Consider the following 17,348-nt stretch of genomic DNA (forward strand, 5'->3'; position numbering starts at 1 on the left):
TATAATATTTAGACATCCATTGAATCAAATTATTGCAGTCCTTCGTGAAAATGAATAACTGCAAACAAATTATGCTGTTTTACTTATATTGTTTTTACATGCAAGTAGATGTTTGCAGAATAAATTTCTATTCATGGCAAAAGAAAAACATTGTGCTTTCTTTCATTTCCCTTGCCTATCTAATTACTGTTCCTAATACATCCTACTGGCTTGTAATGATCAGAACTCGATCTTTAATTTTATTTATGAACTTGTGTATTCCAATATATTGCATGTATGTACAGTTTTTTTTTATTTTCATGATTCAGTAATCTCTTCAGTGCTATCTTCAATCCATCTAAACACTGTTTTCGTTCAGCATCATTATCGATAAGTCAAATAGATTCTAAGAAAATATTGTATTCAATATGACAACAGAATTATTATGATAGAATATTTTATGTAATGTTACAGGTACAACAAGGATCTGGTGCTCCTCCCACATCAGGTCTTCAAGGAGTTGGAGTTTCAGTTGGACAACAAGGAATGTTCATGACACAAGGAGTAGGTGTGACAGGTGCAAGAGCAGGATTCCCTGTTGGAAGTGTAGGAAGTAGCGCACTTCAGGGTCCCCTTGCTTTCCTGGAAAAGACAACGAGCAATATAGGAATGCCCGAAAGGCGGAGTTGACGCGGAAGGGGGAGGGGCCGGGGTCGGGGTCGAGGAAAAGGCCGAGGAAGAGGACGAGGCGGAGGAGGAAGTTTACCTCCGCCACCACCACTTCTCGATACTTCGGACCCGTCGTCGTATGCTGCTGCTGCCGCAGTTGCAGCTGCTGCGGCAGCGCCCCTTCCCTCTCCACAGCAGCAGCCTCCCCCGTCTTGTACATGAATACATTTACAGTTAAGTTGTTATTGTAAGATACCGTTCCTATATCTAAAATTGTTGCGACCGCAAAAAATGGTTCTCGAAGTTATAGATTTTATTTGCAGTAGTAAAACACCTAAATGCTTTATTAATTTAACATTAAGTATGTGTTGCAATGATTTTATATAATATGCTTGTACAAAAATATGTACGATGCAAATGCGCGCAATTATGCATACCGGTTTAATTATTCTGAAAAACAGGGTTTCAATTGAAAAATAATAATTAAACAATGCCAGTTTTATTGAATCGTTTCAATATAAATAACGAACACAATATATAAACACAATTTAGTCTTCTTTACAGAAATATTTTGTTCGTTCTAAAAAATATTGTTGATCTTTTGTTTTTAAGTTTTATACTGGGGTTCTTTTTTATTACTCTATAATAACTCAGAAGACTATATATAAAAAAAAAAAACGCACCAATATGTGCAAAAACAGAATAACCAGTATGTCCTTTTGAACTATTCAAGCTGCGAAAACTGTACATAACGAGATCATATGGTCGAAAAATATTAACATAAATTTCACATGTACATAGAATTAGAAGCACGAATTTTCATACAATAAATCATGTTGTATTTTATTATATTAAGTTCGAATAGTTATTAGCACTTTACAAGTCGTGTGTAATGTTTTACACAATGTTGATAAAAAAAAAGTCAGATGTATTTCAGACGCGACACAAATAAAGTATAAATTGCCCAAATTTAATATACCTCCCATGGATAACTCTATTTTATATTAGGCTATTTTTTGTACAAATTTAGTACACTGTATTCTATTCTATAGATGTCATATATTTAAACTTTTTTTTTTTTTTTGGTATTGTTGGATGCCTCTTATTCATTTAATGATTATCAATGTTCATTGACGCTTTCGTCAATTACTTTAATAAATTGAACATTTTATATAATATGAATAAAAACAAGCTGTACAAAAGAAAGTTCATTAGATTTGTACTAGGTATTGCTGTACTGTAAAGATATAATTCTGTACACAAATATAATGGTTACAAAATTTGATAAGATGTGTAAGACTCGATTTTCTTTTACATTCCGATTGACTTAATTCGTTGTATTCAACTCTAATGTGTTTATATAAATGTCGGAATGTAAGAAGGGAGGTGGGCAGTATATATAGATAAAATGTGTGTATACGTACATATATATGTATATATATAGAGAGAGAGACAAAGTTATATATACATATATACATGTGTGTATACACATATCAATACGTGTATATATATAAAAATAGATAAACTTGCACCATACAACTTAAAAATAGTTGTAAATTTTAACACAATGCCTGTAAAAACTGGATAAGCGTACGAGTCGGACGACCTGTCATTCCAGCCGGTATATATGGTAACTTATCAGGCCCAGGACCCATTACTCCTGCAATATCTAAATGCATCCAAGGTGTATTATTTGGGACGAATTCGCGTAAAAAAGCAGCTGCGGTGCATGAACCACCACCTTTGGTTTTCGCAACATTTCTCACATCAGCTGAGTTAACTTTCTCTGCAAATAACATCAAATTATTTGATGTGTCACGCCTTTTCAATGTTCAAAATATTAGTGTACTACCATCAAATTATTTCCTTACTTGTCATTTCATCCGTGAAATGCTGCCAAAGTGGAAGTCTCCACATTCTATCACCAGTAAGAGTACCAGCATTTTTTAATTTCTCAAAAAGTGTACCATTATTTGTAAAAACTCCAGTTGCTGCTCCTCCTAAAGCAATTCTCATAGCACCCGTTAGTGTTGCAATATCCAGGATAAAGCTGCATATGTAAAAAGAAATATTCGATATATATGTATCTATGTTAAATAATCTTATCTACTGCAATAGATTTTCTAATTTATGTAAAAATTACCTTGGATTAAATTCATGAGCATAGTAAAGTGCATCAGCAAGGATAAGTCGACCTTCCGCATCGGTGTTATCTACAATGATACTTTTTCCATTCATTGCAACTACAACGTCTCCTGGTTTAGTTGCAGTTCCAGAAGGTAAATTTTCAGTAAGTGGTATCAAACCAATGATATTCAGTTTTAATTTAAGGTCAGCGGCAGCTCGCATAGCGGCTGCTACACATGCTGCACCGCTCATATCAGCACGCATTTCATCCATATCAGCTGGAGGCTAAGATTATTACATATCTATGTTAAATCATTTGAATATGTAGTTACTTATCTTTAATTTGAACATGTAATTATTTCACCTTGAGACTGATACCGCCAGAATCGAAAGTAACACCTTTTCCAACAAAGACAATTGGTTGGGTATTATTATCATTAGCACCTTCGTAATGAATTTCAACAAACTTTGGTGGTTCACAACTACCGTGAGATACACTAAGAAAAGAACCCATTTTTTTCTCTTTTGCCCATTCTTTATCATGTACTTTTACATTAATTCCTAATTTGGTAAGCACCGAGCACACTTCCGAAGAAAATATCGTGGGCGTCATTAAATTAGCTGGGGTATCTGCTAGATGACGCGCCCAATTTTGAGCTTGAGCTTTAATACATCCAATTCGCCATTGTTCCCTTTAAACAAAAATTTTTATTATACTATTATGATAATAAAGAAATATTTAAAAGCAAAATGTAATACTTACTCTCCTTCTTCACCATATAGTGAAACATTTGGAAGTACTTTTTGCTTCTCTTTATTTTTCAATCCTTGATAGAACCATGTTGACAATGTAGCTCCTTCTGCTGCAGCTTCTGCATCTCCTAATGTTTCTAATTGTATATCTTTTATTTCAACTGCATCCAGTGCACGACAACCCACTAATACAACATTGTTTTGGTTTTCGCAACATTTCTCACATCAGCTGAGTTAACTTTCTCTGCAAATAACATCAAATTATTTGATGTGTCACGCCTTTTCAATGTTCAAAATATTAGTGTACTACCATCAAATTATTTCCTTACTTGTCATTTCATCCGTGAAATGCTGCCAAAGTGGAAGTCTCCACATTCTATCACCAGTAAGAGTACCAGCATTTTTTAATTTCTCAAAAAGTGTACCATTATTTGTAAAAACTCCAGTTGCTGCTCCTCCTAAAGCAATTCTCATAGCACCCGTTAGTGTTGCAATATCCAGGATAAAGCTGCATATGTAAAAAGAAATATTCGATATATATGTATCTATGTTAAATAATCTTATCTACTGCAATAGATTTTCTAATTTATGTAAAAATTACCTTGGATTAAATTCATGAGCATAGTAAAGTGCATCAGCAAGGATAAGTCGACCTTCCGCATCGGTGTTATCTACAATGATACTTTTTCCATTCATTGCAACTACAACGTCTCCTGGTTTAGTTGCAGTTCCAGAAGGTAAATTTTCAGTAAGTGGTATCAAACCAATGATATTCAGTTTTAATTTAAGGTCAGCGGCAGCTCGCATAGCGGCTGCTACACATGCTGCACCGCTCATATCAGCACGCATTTCATCCATATCAGCTGGAGGCTAAGATTATTACATATCTATGTTAAATCATTTGAATATGTAGTTACTTATCTTTAATTTGAACATGTAATTATTTCACCTTGAGACTGATACCGCCAGAATCGAAAGTAACACCTTTTCCAACAAAGACAATTGGTTGGGTATTATTATCATTAGCACCTTCGTAATGAATTTCAACAAACTTTGGTGGTTCACAACTACCGTGAGATACACTAAGAAAAGAACCCATTTTTTTCTCTTTTGCCCATTCTTTATCATGTACTTTTACATTAATTCCTAATTTGGTAAGCACCGAGCACACTTCCGAAGAAAATATCGTGGGCGTCATTAAATTAGCTGGGGTATCTGCTAGATGACGCGCCCAATTTTGAGCTTGAGCTTTAATACATCCAATTCGCCATTGTTCCCTTTAAACAAAAATTTTTATTATTATATTATGATAATAAAGAAATATTTAAAAGCAAAATGTAATACTTACTCTCCTTCTTCACCATATAGTGAAACATTTGGAAGTACTTTTTGCTTCTCTTTATTTTTCAATCCTTGATAGAACCATGTTGACAATGTAGCTCCTTCTGCTGCAGCTTCTGCATCTCCTAATGTTTCTAATTGTATATCTTTTATTTCAACTGCATCCAGTGCACGACAACCCACTAATACAACATTTCCTTCATGTATTTCTTCAAGTTGATTAATACCAAGATTCTTTTTTCCAAGACCAACAACTGCAATTCCTGCATAATCCTTTTCATCCAATCCCCAAAATACTCTAGCATGACCTTTGGGAATTTTTGGACCTGCTCTGTAGTGGTATAAGTATAAAAATATTATTTACAGTTGCTTATTTAATAAGATTTGCATCACTAAGGCAAGGGAGTATATACAAAATTAAAAATTTTGTTGAAGGACATACTGAGACACAAATTCACAAATTTATTCATTACAATAATTCTAGGCGTCTTGGACATGTATAGCATATGCTGCAGCATTTTCAATTTTAAAATATAATCTAAAAATATACTATCCTTTACATGTATCCTAGAATATATTTCTTTAAAATTACTCTAATTATGTCTCTAATAATTGTGCTAATTATTAGTTAGATTAAAATTACAATTACTTTTCACAATTAGAGCTACATATTAATTCACAACTATATTTTCTGACTTATAATGGAGACAATTGATTTGCACTTGTAATACATTAACAGTAGGCGCCACAATTATTTTCAATGCATTTGTTATTCATAAGAATTTACAATAGTAAAGAATTACCTCTGAATATAATAAAGTACAGTGTAACACTACATTCTTATTACCAAAATTCGCTTTCTTGTATATACAGATTTAAGTATGTAAATTTGTCATGGGGTTTTGTATTTGTAACATTGTTTGCTTAATTATTATTACGTAAATCGTAAAGAAAATATTAAAAATTGACACACTGATATTTAGAAGTATGAGCCATGATATACATTTGCTTAAAATGTACTATTCAGAGCTAAGTAAAATAATATGTAAATAGAAAATAGTAAATGTAAATTTTCTGCCTTTCTTTGATAAAATCATTTCATCTAGTAATTATTAATATTATTTGAAGAAGTTATTGTTAATTAGAATCAACGTATTTATAATATAATAAGTACACTAAAAATATTTACAACTACTACAACTAAAAATATTTACAATTTACGATTTTTCATTACAAATTCTATCTTTCCTTAGCTCTGACACTAATATACAAAGACAGTGATTTAACACTGGTAGTAGGAACTTAATGCAATCCAAGCACATTTACTATCTTCTACCTGACATGATGTTCTTGGTGCAAATTGAATTGAATAGACAGTATCAGCATTGTTTATACCAACTTACACATTTCTACTATTTTGAATGTAATGTAATTAGGCTACTTTGGCAAGATGTACTTTAAGGATCACACCTTTACAAGATTAGATTCTTATGTCATAATCATTATGAATCGATAATTTAAAATATGTTTCCTTTTTACATATTATTACATGTCACAAAAATATTTTCTACTTGGTGAATTATTTAGAATAATAAAATTTTACGGTGCATTCAACATTCACAAATCATATTTAATGAATTAGAAAGAATCATTGTATATAACAAAATATTAAATAACACACGATTTAATTATAAACAAATACCAATACCATATAATATTTATGGCCAAAAATACAAAAAGATAATGACAATACAATGATAATAATAATGAAAATAAAATTTATCTAATAAGAATGTTTTACTATATGTGAATTGATATTATTACTATGCAAATACATTAATTTTGGAATATAGAACACAACTAAATTAGCATGTCATAGAAGGCCATATTCCACATTAAAAATTATCAGATGTAAACATGTATCACTAATGTATTCATATGAATTATTTATTTTTAAAATTCAGTCTATTGTTAAATTATATTTAAATTGGAAAAAAATGAGAATAGTATAAGTAACAATACCCATATGTTCATTAAATATATAATGAAAAAAGATTTGTGCAGCTTAACACTCAGAGTATTACTTTCTCAAATAAGTCAGTCTCTAATAATTTAGATTTCAATGTATTAAACAGTTTTTTTTTAATTTGGCTTACAACAAATTACTATAACATTTAGAATCAATTTTCACTTCTCGTTGTTATTCATGTCTGAACACTTAATTGAATAAGTTTCAAAATATATATCATATTTAAATATGTCAATGTCTGTTAAGTGCTGTTAAAGTTGTTAATATCTTTAAACAAGTTCTAATATTTTAATAGTTCCTTGAGAGTTTGCTGCTACCACAACATTGGACATTTGTTTCCAACAAACTGCAGACACAAATTCATTCAGATCCTCTTCTCTTCGTTCTGGTATCTCTAATATACTTCGAACAGCATCAAATTTGTAAGAGAATAATTGCTTTGTAAGACCTTTGTAGTATATATAAAGTGCATTATTTTCTGATCCACAAGCTACATAATCACCATCAGTAGCAAGACCTACAAAATTCTTCTCATTAACATGTCCAACAAATGAACGCAAGCAATGTAGATTATTAATATTCCACATTTTTAATTGTGAATCAGTGCTTGCAGACACTATTTCTTCCTTATTAATGAATTTAACATATGAAACAGCCTTGCGGTGACCTTTAAAAATGCACAGTGCTTCCTTCATATTACGTAAATCATAATAATGGACACAGTGATCTGCAGATCCAAATGCCAAGTGACACGAGCTACGTGGATTAAATTTTACACAACATACATTAGCTTTTGCTTCTAAAGAAGCAACGGAATGATCGTTATTCAAAGACCATAACTTAACTCTAGCATCATCTGACCCTGATGCTATAAGCTTAGTATCTACATCATTGAAGTCAACAGACCAACATCTCTTTTCATGTTCTTGAAATGCTTTGGTTCTTTGACCTGTTGCAGCATCCCATACAGTTACAGTTCCTTCATAATCAGATGATGCTAGCATTCCTTTGTGAAAGGAATTCCATGAAACACATGATATTTTGGAGCTAGAAACCATTTCTACACATGGGTAGTGTATATCTACAGTGTCTCTTATTACAGCACTATAATCAAATACTTTTATACGTTTTGTAACTCCAGCTATTGCAAAGAACTCATTATCCTTATCAAATTCAATGCTCGAAACAATGGTAGAATTATTAAAAATATCTGATGAGTAGTTCAAAGTTGCTAATGGACGTAATGATTTATATCTTGAAAATTTGACAAGATTTTCTCTAAACACATCAAGTCCAGAACTTGTGCCTTGCCATGAGTCACTCTGACTTTGAGACTTATGTCCAAGAAGTAGTTCTTTAGCACGAGAATCAAAGTAACATTGAACAAAATCATCAAAATGAGCATGCATCCTCTTCCTACGTACAGCTAGAGTAGATCCAACAGCATAATCATTTTGCTTTTTACTCCCTGTAGGATTAACAAATGTATCACTTCCAACAGCACTTGCTTTTTCATTTGGCTTTACCATGTTTGAATCTATTATGTCTATAAGACCAATCATTTCTTTTCTAATAGCTGACATTTGTACAGTGTCATTTTCACTTGATTTCTTCAAATCTTCTACTTTAGGACATTTATTTTGAACATCCCTTAAAATATTCTCAACTTCTTCCATGTCTCTTTTAATCAAAGCTATTTCTTTTTGTAGTTGATTCTTTTGTTCTTCCTTCTGTTGTAGTAAATGTTTTAAAAATTCATGCAGCAGTTTGTTCTGTGCTGCACATGTTTCTGCTTCCAGTAAATGTTTTCTCTGTGTTAGCACTTCTAACATTACATTTACATCTGGTAAAGTTAGATTAGCACTTTCTGCAGCTACAATATCTCTTAATCCATCATATGGTGGTACAGATAAATCTGTACCCACTGCTCTGTGTCTACCATCAGCAGCATATGAAGACCCTAATTCAGCTAAACCCTTAATTCTAGTTTTATATTTTGATATTAATTCATGTAACAAAAAGTTTGGAAAAATATCTTGTTGAGTTAATGTATAGCTACATTTTGGACAACGTCCATTGGCTTCCAATGATTTTACTATACAACGATAACAAAAAGTATGACCACAACGTGTAATATGAGCTTCATCAATTATCTCAAAACAAATAGGACAAAGATAATCATTATTTTTATCTTCAAGTGTACCACTAATCCTATGGAGAACATTTGCTGAATGATGTTGTTTACTCATTCTACTACTACATTCACCTACACTCCCACTGCTTCCAGCAGTGCTATCATTTCCCACGTTACTATCACTGATAGCTGACATTTTTCTTCTTGATTGAATAATACTTCTTGAAATACATTTAATTATTTTAAAATACATCTGGTAATTTTAATCTGCCTTTTTAATTTCATATTTTTTGAAGTTTTTTTGAGCTCTTCAATAGTAATTTTACTTGACTAATAACCAATCTAAAGAAATAATTATTTCATAAATAATGCACTATTAAAATTTTTTGTATAACAAAATGTGTCTGGCAACTCCTTCTGTGCAGCGAGTTTTTGCTTCATATCATGCGTACAATACCGTCTCTCAGTCTAGTCTCTCCTGAAACAATGAAAATAATGCCAGTGAGCTCGTGGAACACAAATTTCACTCAAATTCAAGAGTTTTGTCAACAGAAAATACTTTATGGAAAAGTTTTTAAAACAATAAAGGAAAAGCAATTCTGAATATTATATGTAAAGCTCAGGCAGCATTATGACAATTGTTTCAGGCTGAAACTATGAACAAAACATTTAAATATTCATTAATGTTGATTCATATCACTTTTAAAATGAAAATACAAAAATAATACATAAAATTATGCTCTGTGTTATAAATTAATCTTATCATAATTTTATTCCATTTATTATATAAATATTGGTTTATATTGAATTAATGAAGTACTTGCTTCGTATGAAAGAAAACTGTTCAATGTTACATATACAATACTTATACCTGAATATGGACACACATCTATGATCTGGGTTTTCACATATTATATGAAAAAAAATGTGTTTAGTGAAAAGAATATTAACAGAGATTTTATGTAAACACATGATACGAAAAGATGTAATTACAACACGAAATATGTTATACGTTACTAAAACAACTTCGGACTTACAACAAAATATTTTTTTGCAGTTTTCCTTTAACTAGTTCATCATATTTAGCCGCCGTAGGAGTCAATGAAATGTTGCTTTCATCGTCTGTTTCGTATATACCGAGCACCAATCCTTTCTGTTGAAAATTAAAATATCAGGAATAAATACCGAACGCAGAAATCTCGTTAAGAATACAATGTAGTCGAACCATAGCCTCACAAAACAAAATCATTATTTCTATCGAAATCGTTTTATTATGAAAAAAATTAGATAAAAGAGGAGTAATAATACTCTTTGTTAAGACAATTCATAAATTGTATATCTCGACAAAATGTTTCTCCCCCTTTCCCTTTCTACGATCTTTGAATACCGAAACGAAAATTCTCCACTTCAACAGTTTATTGCGCAAAGTAGGAATATACCGTTCATTTAATTAAAGAACACAGATGAATACAATTCAGTGCACAAATAAATAACGTTATAATTACCTTCATGGTCGAGATGCTGGATAAGAAACGTAACTGCGTATTTCCGTATTGCAGACCCTTACCCCTGATAAGAGACAATGCCATAATTCAGTGATGCCAGAATCGTGGGCCGTGGGCGAAAGCAGTTACCCCCACTATGACCTACCGCCGTCTCCCACTATACCGTTCTCGTGCTCTCACACAAGTGTAGCGGTAGCTCTGTCCATGTGCGAAGCCTGTTCGGCTCTTTCCGCCAATTATCTACGTCATCCCGTGACGCTCGAGCAACCTAAGCGCATGAGTAAGAATTAGGAGATTCCCTTTGAATCTCGGTGAGACAAAGTGTTCCGAGTATATGGGCGTTCGGGACAAAAATCATAATTTCTAAATTAATTAATTTTCGACCTAAGTTCTCTAATACTTTTTTGAAGAGAATTCAAATATGCATTGATTGGCACATAAAAATATATATGGTTTCATTTAAAAAAATTGTAGCGATCTATATTTTTTATCAAATAAAAACTTTTTTGTATTTTGTTTGTGTTTTGCATTTATACTAGAATATATAGCTTTGTTAGGTTAGACTCGCTCATTACAACCAAGCCTCTCCTGAGTAACATTAGTTACGAATCAGCTAAACTCACAAGGATATATATTTACCGCTCGAGGTATATCTGACATTACGATACGCACTGTCCTCACAACCATCCAACCTTTCCATCCTTCGGAGAACGACGTATTAGCCACATATGTATGTACGTCGAAGGTTCCAATCCTATCGGACTTGGTGGAGTACGACGTATCACCCACATATGTACGTTGAATGTCCGACCGGTCCATCACAAACCAATATTATGCTCCGTGTGAGGACACAACAAGCGTATCCCGTAACAAACAAATGGACGTATTCAGTCAAAATTATAAGCAATATTACAAACTATGGTTTGTTATTAACATATTAAAATGAAAAAAATTTTAGATTTTACACTTTGAATTTCTGATTTTTGTCCATTGCTCGAAACACTGTGCGTCAGTGTTACATTTTATTTTTAATTAGTTTGTAATTTCATTTTCTAACTTTTCAGCGAAATGAAAAATTTGAGAAATATTGATGTGCAAAGCACTTACCAAGGAGACTACATATGTACCTGTCTCCCGGGGATTTTGATAAAATTTGAAGGAATAAATCTAGAATTCGAAAAATGACATTCTGTAAAATATTTCATTTCAATGCGCATTTTTTATAAACAATTGAAATTACTTCCCCAAAACTTCAAAAGTTTAGGTACTACTGTTGCGTCTTGTACTTCGAACAAGTAATAAGTTCGAGAGTGGTGGCGCTATGCTGTCGCTGGTTCGATGGATGGTGTGATGTTGGTGAAGATAAAATTTTGTCTCACGTATTTCAATATTGTATTTCAAAATAATCTAGGTCTCAGTGTGGTGTGCGTGTCGATCTTTATACAAAAAAGAATAATCTGTCTCTTGAGGGTGTTGTGTCGCTATTTATAAGAAAAGTGGATGTGTGGGAGGTGATGGTGTGCGCCAATTAGAGCGAGACTACCCTTCGGACAGTCCTCCAGACCCGCTAGCACACCGCCCATCCTGGAAGTCCCAGTTGGCAGGGTAGTGGTACGTCGCGGTTGCGGGGGCATGAGGTCCAAGGGTAGCTCGCTCGTAATGGGACTTGAGCGGTCGGGGCGACGGGGAAGGTTTTATGGCACGGCACTATTTGTCGGATTGTCACGAGTGGGCACCAGGAAGACATGTGGCGCGCAGAAACTTTATGTTGCTACCGCCATAAATGCTTCCTGGGCCTCACTGACAGATTAAAAAGAATTAGTTGGCTGAAGGCAAAAAAAAAGGAAAGGTGTGTAATTCAAAATCGCATGAAAGAACGGCCGTGCCATAAACCCAATCCCTAACAACTACAATCTAATCTAATCAACAATCGGCAGTGAGCCAGTGCACAGGATGTTTGTTTCGTAAGCGGGTAATCTGAGTTCGGATCTTTGTACAATAAAATTATAACATTATTTAATTTTTATATTTTTACTTTTATGTCTTTTCAACCGCTTGAAGATAATAAAAATATAATCATTCATTCACCGTGAACTATCTGCGTCTATTTTCCACCAAATATAAAAAATAACAAATGTAATTGTAATTTAATATTGTTTGTTAGATGTGCACATTGCAAAAAATTTCTGTTTGTACTGTTTTTACAATTTGTATCTTTAGTACCTGAATACCTTTGAAGCTGACACAGAATTTTAATACAATAGTAATAAATTTTCCTAATTTTTTATGTAAAATTTTTATCAAATTTAACGAGACTTTTAAAAAAAGTACCGAGTAATACCTCTGTGATTTTTTGTATATTAATTTTGAACATATAAATCTTCATATTAATGTCAAATTTAACTGCTCAAATTTGCTCAAAATGAAGAAAATTGTCAAAATCATTATTGACGCGTTCAGTATTCTAGCGTCCTATCCTACTATTGTACGTGTTATTCAATTTTTTTATTACTTATATTGTTATTTAATTACCTAATGAAAATTACAAAACAAAAATATAAGAGAAATTTTGAATGTATACAAAGTTATGATATTTGTCTCTCAAACCCCTGTATGCGAAACGGCCGCTATGATTTTGCCGGTATTTCCGCGAAACTGATGAACAAATTTTTCAAACAAAAGTTAATCAGTATTCAGTTGACAATAAATCGTGTTAATGAAAATTTACAAAAAAGTTTTTATTCGATAAAAAATATAGATCGCTACAATTTTTTTTAAATGAAACCATATATTTTTTTATGTGCCAATCAATGCATATTTGAATTCTCTTCAAAAAAGTATTAGAGAACTTAGGTCGAAAATTGATTAATTTAGAAATTGTGATTTTTGTCCCAAACGCCCATATACTCGAAACACTGCGTCTCATCGAGATTCAAAGGGAATCTCCTAATTCTTACACATGCGCTCAGGTTGCTCGAGCGTCACGTGGTGACGTAGTAATTGGCGGAAAGAGCCGAACAGGCTTCGCACACGGACAGAGCTACCGCTACACTTGTGTGAGAGCACGAGGACGGTATAGTGGGAGACGGCGGTAGGTCATAGTGGGGGTAACTGCTTTCGCCCACGGCCCACGATTCTGGCATCGCTGTCAAGAGAGCACTTAGGTGTGATATATATACGTGCAGCTATATAGATATATATGAATGTGTAAGTGCATACAAGCATGCGAACGTATATACATATTCCTTTAAAAGATACGATATCTAGATACCTTGGTCACTTATGTTATAGATTCGCAACTGTAGTACCTCGCTTATTTTGTATTGACATCTGGCGGAAATTCCTGAGAAACATGGGCAAATAGTTTAACCTGCTGACCGATAAAATCAGCGTAATTTACGAACTGTTCAAAATCATCCAATCACTTTAAAGAACGAATTGCAAAATTGTTAATTCTTGCTGGTCATTTTATTTTATTCTAAATTCATTTTCTTATATAGGTTTTATTTCTTAGTGTTTTTCCTTAATAATAACAAATTAAATCATTTAACATGTTAATCATTGAATTTGTTCAGATTTCATTAAATATATTTATATGTACAAGATATACATGATGTTTCTGTACAATTCTTATTATTGTATTATTCTTTCGTGTAAAATGAAATAATTTGTAGTATATTTTACTTACATTTTAAGTATACAAATAATATAATAACAAACATTCAATACTTTTTTTCGATAACATATTTAAGTGTTGTTATTATAAGAATCATTGATCTTTTAAAACTATTTATTAAGAAATTCTGCCATAGGATCATCCTCGCGCTTTCGTTTCATTTGAAATGCTTCGATTTCGTCTGCCGTCGGTTCTTTAACTTCATACATACTATTGTAACGACGTTTTCTTTCGTCCACTTGTAACAATCTCTCTGCTTCTTTCTGTCTTTCTTCCTCTTTCTGTAACGCCAGTTGCAACTTATCTTGCTCTTCCATTTTAGCAGCTTTTTTCTTGTTTTTTCGTTTCTCTTTTTGTTTTTGTTTCTTTTCCCTTTTCTTAGAAGATTTTGACTTCTTTAGTGTTTTTGATATTTTCTCCTCTTCATCAGATGAGCTATCGTTACTCATTGATTTTTCATCCGATGAATCTGCTTTTCCCTCTTCGACTTTTTGTTCTTCAGTTGCTATTCTTTTAGTTTCAATAGCTGCTGCTTCAGCCGCAATTTTACCTGCATTTCCTGTGCAGTATGAATTTTTTATGAATGAATGGCAACATTTGTATCCCCATTTACCAGCATGCCAATACGATCCCCAAACGGAAGTATGATTATTTGGATATACATCTTCTTCATACTTCGATCGAATTATTTGTCTATCTTGTCCTTTTATAATCTATAAATACATATAAATGATAAAAGATTTTGAAATTTAACGAATTATAATACTACAGATATTTATAACTTTACATACCTTTCCATATCTAGAGTATTCAACATACTGTTCTGTTTGTGCTAATAAAAGAGAAGATGGAAGGGCATCGAGATGTTCTTCACCTCCATATCTATTAATTATGCTATCACGAGCTTTGTCCTTTAATTCATCACGTTTCTTATCATATTCCTGTTTGAGTAATTCTAATTTCGTAGGTTCAGCAAGTAAATGAACATCAACACCTCTTTCATGTGCTTCCCATGCAAATAACTGAGCATTTGCATGTCGTTGTGTATCTCCAGAAAAACGTGCAAAATTTTCTCCTTTATAATCTACTCTGTAATTACAAATAGGTATTTAGTTGCTTTTTAAATTAAAAGGAATTTTAAAATTAAGAGATTTGTATAATAGTTAAATGCATACTCTCTCTCTGTTCCAACATAAGGATTATCACGCATAGATCTTGTTTTAGGATCATAATATGCAGAACTTGGATCCAAATTTCTCAAATATTTTGCTGTATCTTCTCTAATTCGAAGATTTCTAACAGTAATACGCTGTTTAGAATCTACTTTTGTTCCAGGCATATCAACTTCATCAACATATTTATCCTCATCTTTATCTGAATCTTGTTCATCATTCCCCTCTGCATTTAACTTTTCCGCACGCATTTGCCTCTTTGCTTCTTCAATCTTTTGATATTCTTCAACAATAGCTCTATGTTGTGAAGGATCATAACCAGCCCATCTGCATTAAATGAATATGTTTAAAATATTGTTAAAAAAGTATGTTTCATTTTGTAATGTATCAAATACAACCAACAATTTCTATTACCTGTCTCTTTTGCCATCATAATCCATAGATAATTCAGGTTGGGTAAATTCATCTGGTGCTATATTTGCATTTGTATATTTTGCACCTATTTTACGTGGACGTTCCATACATTCTTTTTTCTTATGAGTCATTGCTCCACAATTTTCACATGCTCCTTTACGATATTTTATTGCTACTTTGGATGCATCTACACCTCGATTGTACCATTCATCTATACCACTGAATTTCCTTTGTTTTTCAGGCTGTGGTCTTTGATGTTTCAAAGTAGGTCCCTGAAAACATTTTATTATTATATCATTTTTATATTATCAATATTAGTATTGTTATACTAAAAAAACATGAACTCTATAGAAAAATAAATGCATACTTGTGCTCCAAAATACCATGGTGTAGCACTAATATATTGTGGAATATGTGGATTAATATCTTTGCCTTCTTCATCTACTGCAGCTGGTGCTGTACCAGCTTTCCTTGCTTCTTCTAATTCTTTCGCTTTTCGCCAGTCTTCTCTGCTTTTCTTTCTGGGTTCATCTTCACAGTTGCTTTTATTTTTTATAATTTTTGACACAGGTACATTAGCTAAAGTATTAGCCATTTTAATAAAATAATATGTAATAGTTATATCTTTACAATTGTATTCAATCTCAACTTCATAACGAAGTTTGTTTTTGACATTTCACTTTATAAAACTTATAAGTATTAAAACTAACCTAACGTACATGAAATACAAGCACATTTAAGGCCAGTTCACAATATTGTGCATACTGTATATACCGTAACACTGTACTATAAAATTGTAAAGAATCAACTAATGCTTATAAGGTTTCCTTTAATAAAATATAATATTACACTATACGCATATTACATAAAAATTATAGTTTAAATTTCATATATATTTAAAAAGAATTAAACTAATCGCAGAACTTATATTTTCAAAGCATAGTATTTATTGATCAAACATTTTTATCCTATTTTATATTGCAAATTATTTAAAGAAAATTATTTGAAAAGATGTAAGGAAAATCATTAGTTAATGTCAATTATAAATAACAAAGAATTACATTTAATTGACACTAAAAAAATTTTTAATTATAAAGTTGGTCAATGAAAATCACCTTAATAGGGGCCATTTAAAAAGTGGAGATTTATCGACAGTATTGGGGCCTTATAAATAAGCATATTTCAAATTTAATATTTTCGCTTCAATTTTTTATTCTAAGTATGTAATTAAGTAATTTTAAAGAATGCATATTAATTAATATTCCTAAAAACATTAATATATTGTAACTTCATTATAAGAAACAACTACGATTTCCAGCTGCTTCAAGAATTGGAATGTAAGATCAAAATGGAGGCAGTACCAAATAGATCGATATTGTTCCGTAATGTCTCATATTGTTGCTGATTTTTCTACTTATAGCATACTAGTAAGTAATTGTTTATTAAAACTTATGTAGCATGAAATACCACGCTGTTTAATGTACTGAATAAGATAATTAATTAGTTATCAATACACCCGCGAAATTTAAGTCCCAACGTTAAAGCTACT

The 17,348-nt window shown here is 32.1% G+C and overlaps 4 protein-coding genes across 4 annotated transcripts in view; 1 reads left to right on the top strand and 3 right to left on the bottom strand.

The window, feature by feature from the left end:
- The window catches only part of LOC108570186 (mediator of RNA polymerase II transcription subunit 28-like), a 3,242-nt gene extending 2,137 nt beyond the window's left edge, over positions 1-1,105 (top strand). Inside the window, exon 4 of the mRNA XM_017931991.1 lies at positions 454-1,105. Coding sequence (XP_017787480.1) covers positions 454-669 — 216 coding nt within the window. The 3' untranslated portion in view covers positions 670-1,105. The remainder of the gene's footprint in view (positions 1-453) is intronic.
- A 755-nt stretch (positions 1,106-1,860) lies between these two features.
- Positions 1,861-10,672, bottom strand: LOC108580294 (cytosol aminopeptidase-like). The gene is made up of 7 exons (XM_017944008.1): positions 10,538-10,672; positions 10,070-10,185; positions 4,877-5,200; positions 4,478-4,805; positions 4,130-4,398; positions 3,858-4,036; positions 1,861-2,434 (listed from the first exon to the last, which is right to left on the bottom strand). Exons 1-7 carry the CDS (start codon positions 10,619-10,621, stop codon positions 2,208-2,210), a joined length of 1,527 nt encoding a protein of 508 aa, XP_017799497.1. The 5' UTR covers positions 10,622-10,672; the 3' UTR covers positions 1,861-2,207.
- On the bottom strand, positions 7,069-9,285 carry LOC108580283 (E3 ubiquitin-protein ligase RFWD2-like). Its single transcript, XM_017943997.1, has one exon. The coding sequence runs from the start codon at positions 9,283-9,285 to the stop codon at positions 7,168-7,170; it is 2,118 nt and encodes a 705-aa protein (XP_017799486.1). The 3' UTR covers positions 7,069-7,167.
- A 3,651-nt stretch (positions 10,673-14,323) lies between the features above and the next one.
- On the bottom strand, positions 14,324-16,483 carry LOC108570159 (pre-mRNA-splicing factor Slu7). Its single transcript, XM_017931954.1, has 5 exons — positions 16,167-16,483; positions 15,800-16,071; positions 15,389-15,712; positions 15,005-15,302; positions 14,324-14,926 (listed from the first exon to the last, which is right to left on the bottom strand). Exons 1-5 carry the CDS (start codon positions 16,392-16,394, stop codon positions 14,324-14,326), a joined length of 1,725 nt encoding a protein of 574 aa, XP_017787443.1. The 5' UTR covers positions 16,395-16,483.
- Between the last annotated feature and the right edge of the window lie 865 nt (positions 16,484-17,348).

Source organism: Habropoda laboriosa, unplaced genomic scaffold (assembly GCF_001263275.1).
Source record: "Habropoda laboriosa isolate 0110345459 unplaced genomic scaffold, ASM126327v1 scaffold23, whole genome shotgun sequence".
Taxonomy (NCBI): Eukaryota; Metazoa; Arthropoda; class Insecta; order Hymenoptera; family Apidae; genus Habropoda; species Habropoda laboriosa.